The following is a 9,459-nucleotide window of genomic DNA, read 5'->3' on the forward strand; positions in this document are numbered from 1 at the left end:
TAATGTTATGATAAATACATATAATAGTCTATTGCGGTCTATCACAGATAAACGGTGATATTTTACTATTATTTATAAATATTTTTATCAATTTTACCATTGAAAATAAATTTTCAAAATTATTTAACTAACAACAATTTTTCTTTCAAAAGAAAAAAGGGAAAAAGAAGTAATCATGATTTTGAATTCTTGGGTCATATGGGCTTGAAGATCCATTCAAAGCCAAAATTCCAGTGCAAGTTGAAGCAATGATAAAGAATAAATGTTACAAATTTCAATGATTTGATATCACAAACTTCTCAAGTGAGAGAGAAAAAACAATTGATATCACAATGGGAAAAGAAAAAGAAAAGGATCTTGCTTTAAAGTCAAAACAGGGAATATATTAATTAATGCACAGATGTTTCACATAATTTGGAGCAAAAGATTCGGTTTTGGGTTATTTATTGATGTATTTATTTATTTATTTATTTTAATAAAGAGAGAATTTGAATCTTTCTCCACTAAAATAAAATAAAATTGAATCTGCAAAAATATTTAACACTCGAACGCAAATGTTCTAAGAACTGCTAATTATAGTCTTAAAAGTTCTCTAATTTGGAAAAGATGATCGAATTAAATGGTTGTCTGACCCAGAAAAAAGCAAGTTTTTTATTGTAAAGAATGATATTTCAAAAGTCAATTTCCTAGGAAGAATTTTGTGTTTGTAAATTCGATATACTTGGGTTTCACGTTTTTTTTTTCTTGTCCTCATAATTTTTGTTTGAGATTCTAAAATAGTTATTACTATTTTCATTAAGCAATGATCTCATAGTTATATTCAAATTCAAATTAATCAATTTGTGTTATTTTCGTTTGTTTGATAATAATTATGAAAACGTTTTAATTTAAAGTCTTTTCTTTATATGGTGTGTTTAAATGTTGACTCAAAAATTTAAATTTAAGTTTTAATAGAAATTACATAAAGATATTTTTCTATAAATTGTTTATCAAATATGACTTTGCATTGAAAAAATTATTAGTGAAAAGAAAGCAATCCTGGTTCAAACTATATGAATTATTTATGTTTTGACTTATTTAATGTTTTTAAAATACTTTCGAGTTGCAAATTTAGAACTTGTTTGGAATAGCTAGAAAAAAATGTATTTATTTAAACTCTTTTGATAAAAATCATTTAAAACTTACTTTGAAAGTATTTTAAAAACTATTTTTAAATGTTCGTCAAACATTTCAATTTTTTTTAAATTTAATATTTTAAAAGTTAAACCAAACATATATTTATAAAATTAGGCTAATTTATACGGGATTAAAAATTATTAATTTAGAGGTGTAAATAGTTATTTTTCTTTAAAAAAAAAAAAAAAAAAAAAAAAAAAAAAAACCCCAAGGTTGAATCTGATATTATTATTGTGTATAGATTTACAAAGAGGTAAAATTCATTGTTTGGTCAATCCTTCATTCCATTGTTTCAATGGCCCTTCCTTCCTGTTTAGTATTTAGCGGTTGGAAACATTATACGGCGTTGCTATATTGACCTTTTTTTTTAAGGAAAAGTTTCATATTATTTTGGATAAGATCAATTGTTACTCATTTTATTGTTTTATACAAAGTTCTAAATGAATTTTCAATTTCTTTTCATATATATATATATAATAGTCACCTTATATCGTGAATAATCTCTTTTCTTAGAGTAATTCGAAAACATTCATCAGAAACTATAGACGATCAGAGTCTTTTCTTCTTCACCCAATCTATTGTTCAAGTCTTCATCTTCTCCATGCTTCCTAAACCATTCAATTAAGAAAAAAAAAATATCAATTTATACTCTTAAATTTAAAATTTTATCAATTCAAAACCTTAAGCTATCGTAAATTTATTAATTTATAGTTTCAATTGCATTGTGAAAACTATAATTTTGTCAATCAATTAACATTTATACTTTTAGTTAAAGATTCGTCTATGCATCGATTTTAATAATCCATTTTGTTAATCTAGTATTCGAAGAAGTTTACAGTCATATAAGAATTGATACATGGATAATTTTTAGAGATAACTCTAGTCATATAAATTGATTTACTTAAGTTAATTTAGGAATTTTTTTAATACAAATTTGGAGATGAAGAGATTTGAATCATGAAACTCTTAATTCTTAACACATTCATATGCTAATTGAGTTAAACTTTTATTGAGCGGGGAGCCAAAGAAAGAGACAATCATTAAAAAAAAAAAAAAAAATCAAATGAGACTTATAGTTGTTTAATTAAAGTTAATTTATGTGATATATTTTTTTTTATAATTGTCTCCTTCTTTGGCTCTCCATTCAATAAAAATTTTCTCTAATTCTAGTAAAGGTTATTTCATTCTAAAAAAAATAAATACATATATATTTATTCCATCTCTCTAAAGAAAAACACTTAGGTGCTTTATGGATTGCATCTATTTATGTGTAGTCCAAGGAGTTGTCTAGTAAAAAACTATTACATGAAATTGTTTGTCTTTTTTTGGTTTGTGCGTTTAAAAATAAGAGTATGAGATTAGGTATAGTCTCATTGTCCTTTTCTAAATGAAGAAATACTTATATTGATCCATCCTTAATTTGTAAGTTTAATATAATGTGATGCGTGGATGAATAGAGTGAGGAATGTATTATATTACCTATGGACTTACTAGAGAGTAAAGAGAGTGAAAAAATAAAAAAAGAAAAAGTAAAAGTAAAGAGAGTAGTGGTGGGTGGATTAGAAATTAGAGGATATGTTTGGTTGTATTACTTTGTCAAAAGGTTAGGCAAAAAGTAGAATGGAAAAAGAGAAAGAAAAGAACGTCAAAGAGGGAAATGCAGAGGCAGGGCGTGGGTGTGTTCTTCTAAGGCAGGGCCTTCCAATTCCACGAACAGAGATGTGGAATTATATTGGCAGCGCGGATGTTGGAATTTCATGCCCATCATATTGACCTTAATACTTATATATTATAAATTCTCGGCTTGGCTTCTTTCCTCTCATATTTCCTACTGGATGGGTTTGGGTTCGTCAAAACTACGACCAACAACATCGCCAAAACAATGTGCTTTCCAAATCCCACGTTCACACTAATGTTGTCTGCTATTTTATCAACTTTGGTGGCCTCCTAACATTTCTCTTACTACAACTATACTTTTATACTTATATTTCAATTTTGTTTTCTATTTTTCATTTATCCATTCTAATCACACCCACCTTTTTTCTTTTCTTCAAATATATAATTCATTATTTAACACATATTATTACTCTTTCTACACAACTCTCTCTCTCTATATATATTTCAACTATTTTAAGAATATACAGAATAATTTAAATATACAATGATTTAAGATTAATGATATTACCTGACTTTGAGCTTACTTCTACAACTAAAATGGTTAACAGCTTCAAATTCTTCCGATCTTAGGTTGTTTAACCATGAATAATACTATATATCATATTCATATTGATAGTAACTATTTCATGAACTAAGACAAACATAGCTCAACTTGGTATCGATTGTCTCACTTTTATTAACTAACAGAAAATCCACAACTCCACGTTAAAATGTATTTGATTTAAAATATTGGTTTTAGGGTAAGGTTTTTTTTTTTTTTTTTTAATAAAAAAATAGACTATATATGCCAAATGTATTGTTATCATTATTATTATTGTGTTTTTTTAGTTATTCAATATGTGGAATGGAGATTTAATATTATAATTTTTTGGTAGAACATATGTATATATTTTCAAATTGGTTATAATTTTTTTATTAACTTGATAAATAAATCTATTAAATATACGACCTTACTTGAACATGATATGTTCTATAGGTTGTATATCAATGTCCTTGAATTCTAAGAAATCTAGTAAATATAATAAATAATCTTAATATATGAAATAAGACAAGGAATATAGGTGCAAAAACCTACCATACCAAGCTACATGTCTCATAATTAACATGATTTCAACAAGATTCTATCAGTAGAAAATTAATTGATATTTTATTGAATCAATATTTTTTATATCATTACAGTCGGAGAACAACATAAATATACATAAGTTGAATAACAAAGTAAATCTCCAACTAAACCTCCTAATATTTGGCAAAAATTATAACTCATTATACAAATATGGTAAAACTATCTATATATATCCGGACATTTATATCATCTCAAATAATTTTAATACCTTTAGTTATATATGGCTAAAGATTAAATTCTAACCAAAATTTTAATATCACTTAAACTACAAACATTATTTAATTTTCATCTCCAACGACCTAGTTACATCACGTGAATACATTTCTCCCAATATCAAGTATGCTCAATGAATAGATTTTAGTGGAAAGTAAGAATTTTAACTATCAATCATTTTTTTTTTTTTTTTTTTTTTGTCTTAACCGTTGTTTTACAAACAAAGTATAGGTTGTGGGTAAGTTATTACTAGGTCAATTAATGATTACACATATTACATAAGATTGAAAATTATTAGATGTATGAAAATAATATTGAAAGTTTAATATATATATATATGTATGTATGTATATAATAAAGTGCATGTAAGTAGCGAAATGAATTAGTATATATGTATGTATGCATTGTATTTTGTGAGAGTAAGGTAAGCAAATTGTGTTGAGACGGTTATGGAAAGGCCTGTTTGACAAGTGTGAAGCCGAAAATAAGCCAAACAGGATCATTATCCAATCCGCCTAAAAGCCAACTGCTTTTAGAAAAAACCTTTGGCATGTTTGTAAAATGTATGGACAACTCTAATCAAACGTCCACTTACCACCAACTCAATTCTTATTATCAAAATACGTTTTTCTCCTTACTCCATTTTCTTTTTCTACTTTTTATTAATTTAACTATTATACTTTTAGTTTTTAAATTTTCAACTTCCTTAATGTTTGATAAGATCTACATTTTAACTATATTTTTTAATTGAATATTTACTTGCAATAATGTTTGTAATTGATTTTAAATAATTATTAAGCGAAATTTTAATATGGATGAAATTTTTTTATTAATTATAATTCTTTTAAATTATTCAATTGAAAGTGAGTATTTATTGGAAATTGAAAATTAAAAAAGTAAATCTAGAAATTTAGAGATCAAATTGAAATAACTCAAATCTAATGTAAATGGTCAAGTTTTTTTTTTTTTTTTTTTTTTTCCCAAAGGTATTGTAATTATAGTGTGAGGTGAAGAAATTGAACCTCTGACCTTAAGGTCGATAGTACAAGCACTATGTTAGTTAGCTACGCTCATGTTAGCTAAATGGATCAAATATATAATATTTAGAAATATCGGAAGGAAATGAGATATAATTTTATTTTCCCCCTTGATTTTAGCACCTTTGGCAAGAGTGTGATCATCATTACTTTACTGTACTGTTTGGGTTTAGTTAAATATCCCCCTCATTCTACGTATTAATCTTCAATCTTTACCTACTCTATGGAATACACACCTGCTGTGGTCTTTTTTATTAAATAAAATATGATTGAAAAATAGAGTATTTCTGTAATATCTTTCAATTTTATACCCATAAAAAAAATTAAAATACAAGGAATTTTTAAAAACTTGCTGATAATTTATAAGAGTATTAATAATTTGAAAATAAAAAATAAAATTGGATATTCGTAGTAGATTTGAAATTTAAGTTTTTGGCCGGTAAAACTCATGTGAAGAAAGCGGAGGGATGGAGTTAGGTATGAGAGAGAGAGAGAAAGAAAGAAAAAAAAAGAGATGAAACGTTCCTCTCCTTCCCACAGCAAGCCGGCGGTCATACTCTTTTATTTTGTTAATGATGAAAAAAAATATTAAAGGAAAAGGCAACGCGTTCACATTTGAATTAATTTGCAGAAAATGAGGAACTTGCATTACAATAAAATAAGACAACACGCCTCCCTCGTAAAAGAAAAGAAAGGAAAAGGAAAAGAAGAGTAATTAGAAGCTTCGCGGCATATGACCCAGATCCAGTTTCCAAGCTTGGGTTCTTTCGAGAGCGTTGATTATTAAAATGATCAAATAATCAACTGATCCTCCATTGTCAAAAAAGCGGCTCTTTCCATCTCTATTTCTATCTTTCATGTCTATCCCTTTTTTTTTTTTTGGTGTGTGTATTTTCAATGCTTTTGAAATTGGGGGTCGTATTGTATTAGTGGAGGAACAGCGGACGGGTTCTTTCTGTGGCCAGTACGAAACATTATAACTTTTTTATTTTTTTCCTTTTTTAATTCATTCATATTCTAGGATGCGGTTTCTGAAGACTTCTAGAAGCAACTCCACGTCACTGTGCTTTTTATTTTCCTTCTCCCTTCTTCTTTAAAAGGACTCCTCATGAACTGGGAAAAAGAAGAAGTATTATTATTATTATTATTAGCACAACGATCTGGGTTCCTATATTCTTCCCATTTTGTAGTTATGATCCATTCCTTCTCTCTATTCCAATATGGGACTTCTTGACAAGCCCCCCCTTCGCTCTATCTCCGGTTTCTACTGCTGGGATTGGGAATTCCTCACCGCTCTTCTTCTCTTCAGCCCACTCATATTCTGATCCTCTTTCTTCTTTACTGTAATATATTCTCTCTTTCTTTTTTACCTTTCTCATATCCATGGCACAGAGATCGCTCCCGGCCCCGTTTCTCACCAAGACCTATCAGCTGGTGGACGACCCTGCCACCGACGACGTCGTTTCCTGGAATCAATCTGGCTCTACATTCATCGTCTGGAAAACCGCCGATTTCGCCAGAGATTTGCTTCCCAATTACTTCAAACACAACAATTTCTCTAGCTTCGTCCGTCAGCTTAATACTTACGTAAGCCTCCTCTCTTCTAATTTATTATTATGATTATCTTCTTTTCATATATCTGACATTCAATTATAAATCTCTCAAAACAAGTAATAAACTTAGACTTAGTTTGCATATAAGTTTTAATTTTTTTTTCTTATTTTTGAAATATGGTTTGTGTGTTCATCCAGCAATGTTATGCTGGGATGGGGATGGGTTCTACTTCCCTTACCTACCGTTTCTTTTAACAAATAAGATTTCCATTTCACACCGTTTCCTATGTTCCTTCGCGTGTGCCGTGTGAAATCTGGAGTAGTTGAGGGTTATAAAGGTCTTTTTCCTATGTTTTTCTTTAATAATATATTTGGGGTCCCACGAATTTAGACGAGTAATGATGCGTAGAAAAGTCGTCAATTTCGCACCGTCCAGATGCCTCTAGTGACTTCTTCTTCTTCAATTTTCACGCACTTTTTATATTTTTATTTTTATTTTTAAAAGCCTCATGTTGGGTCATTCTTTTTTTCTTTCCCTTCTTTCTGCAACCGATGAAATTACCTCATGGATTCGTCCGTATACGAAATATTTAGAAATTAATCGAATTTGGTTTATGTTTAATTCCAGGGGTTTCGCAAGATCGTACCGGACAAATGGGAATTCGCCAACGACAATTTCCAACGGGGTCACAAGGAGCTCCTCTCCAAAATCCGCCGCCGAAAGGCCGTCATGATATCCCAACCCTTGCAAACTATTCATCCCGCCAAATCTGTCGGCGGTGGCAACTCCTCGCCGTCCAACTCCGGTGAGGACATCGGATCCACTTCGACCTCGTCACCGGATTCGAAGAATCCGGGATCGGTGGAGATGGGAACAATCGCACAATTCGCCGATCTGACTGAGGAGAACGAGAAATTAAAGAAGGATAACGAGATGTTGAACTCGGAGCTTGTACAGACTAAGAAGCAGTGTGATGAGCTCGTAACGTTTCTGACGGACTATTTGAAGGTAGCGCCGGATCAGATCAACCGCATCATGAGACAAGAAGGGAACAACCCGCTCGGTTCTACTCAATATAACGACGGCGCTGATTTGAAAGGCGACGGTAGGATCGACGATGACGAGGACGACGATGAAGAAGACGGCGGCGAAACTCTGAAATTGTTTGGGGTTTGGTTAAAGGGGAAAAAGGAGAAGAAGATGAAAAGGGGTCGAGAGGAGGAAATGGGGTGTAGCAACGCACCACATGCAAAAGCAATGAAGTCGATTGAGATGCACGCGCCGTTGATGACGAGCAGCAATCTCTGCAACTGAGGACTGAGCGCGTGGAAGCCAAATCAGCACCAGAATTGTGAGACGACGCCGTTCCATGGAAGCAAAGTTAAATAATAATAATAATAATAATAAGTAGTAGTAGTTTCTAGAGGGTTCAAAGGGACTCGGTTGGTGGAGGAGCGATCTGTAGCAAATGTTTGTTTGTTTTTTTTTTTTTTTAAATTCAATTATGAGAGAGAAAGAAAGAAGAAGAAGGTAGGAAATGTGTAATAAGAAAGAAAGATAGAATTGGATATTGGGTAATGTAAAAATGGGTAGCTTCTAGAATGTAGAGAAAGGTGTATGTAAGGGTGGATATCAAAAGTAAATGGGTGTCCATTTCTTACACTTTTAAAAATCTTTGCAATGTTTCAAACACATCTATTTTTCATACTTTTTCTTTTTCTTTTTCATTTAATGGCGTGTAAACTTATGCTGTTAACATCGTTAGTTACACTTTGACTTATGGTGTATTGGATAGACACCATATCATCCAATAAGATTTTTGTTTGGTCCAATTCTTCAAAAGAAGAAAAATATATTTGTTTGATCCGTAAATTAGTTCTAAATTAAAATTATTAAGATTTTGTTTGTTAATAATCTTGTTTTTGAAAATTAAGTTCATGGATATTATTGCCATCATCAAATTAACGGTTTAAAAAATAAAGTAAAAATTTGAGAACTAAAAAAAAAAAAAAAATAGTTTTCAAAAATTTATTCAACCAAATGGGTATCAAATAGGTCTGAATTAATTGATAAAATTAGTTGAAAGTGGAGGATTACACTTGTGGAATTACTAAAGTCTTAGTAAGCTGACAAAAGACGGTAGCTAAATGACTATAGGAATATGAGGTATTTTAGAGATAGTATTTAGTAAAAAATATCTTACTTTAGTGAATGAGTATTTGATTGCCCCTCAGTAGCATTTATTTTGACTCACTATATTATCATTGCAAAAATAATGAATTTTAGGTACATTTTTACTTTGCTAAAATACGACTAGGTTTAAAAGTAATTCACTAATAAAATTTGTTTATATTTTCAGAATGATGAGTTCTTTATGACAACTATTGGCTTCTGATAAACTTACCAGGGATAACTATGCTACATTAAAATCAAACTTAAATACAATACTGGTGATAAATGACCTGAGGTTCGTTTTAACAGAGGAATGTCTTCCCACTCCTAGCTCAAATGTAAACCGAAATGTTTGGGATGCATGCGACAGATGGATAAGGGCTAACGAGAAAGCCCATGCCTATGTTCTTACCAGCATATCTGATGTATTGGCTAAGAAACATGAAATCCAGTGAAAACTCTCTACACCTACCTACCTTAGTTGTTTTGAACATCATTCCAATT

At 30.3% G+C, this 9,459-nt stretch overlaps 1 protein-coding gene across 1 annotated transcript; it reads left to right on the top strand.

The window, feature by feature from the left end:
- Nucleotides 1-5,946: 5,946 nt before the first annotated feature.
- LOC120074132 (heat shock factor protein HSF24) lies at nt 5,947-8,490 on the top strand. Its single transcript, XM_039027149.1, has 2 exons — nt 5,947-6,816; nt 7,411-8,490. Exons 1-2 carry the CDS (start codon nt 6,613-6,615, stop codon nt 8,095-8,097), a joined length of 891 nt encoding a protein of 296 aa, XP_038883077.1. The 5' UTR covers nt 5,947-6,612; the 3' UTR covers nt 8,098-8,490.
- Nucleotides 8,491-9,459: the final 969 nt, after the last annotated feature.

This window comes from Benincasa hispida, chromosome 3, assembly GCF_009727055.1.
Source record: "Benincasa hispida cultivar B227 chromosome 3, ASM972705v1, whole genome shotgun sequence".
In the NCBI taxonomy this organism is placed as follows: domain Eukaryota; kingdom Viridiplantae; phylum Streptophyta; class Magnoliopsida; order Cucurbitales; family Cucurbitaceae; genus Benincasa; species Benincasa hispida.

Bases quoted from the DNA above. Each gene is read 5' to 3' on its own strand.
- LOC120074132 (XM_039027149.1), top strand. From the start codon at position 6,613: ATGGCACAGAGATCGCTCCCGGCCCCGTTTCTCACCAAGACCTATCAG. The intron at 6,817-7,410 runs GTAAGCCTCCTC...GTTTAATTCCAG, and splicing joins TCCGTCAGCTTAATACTTAC to GGGTTTCGCAAGATCGTACC.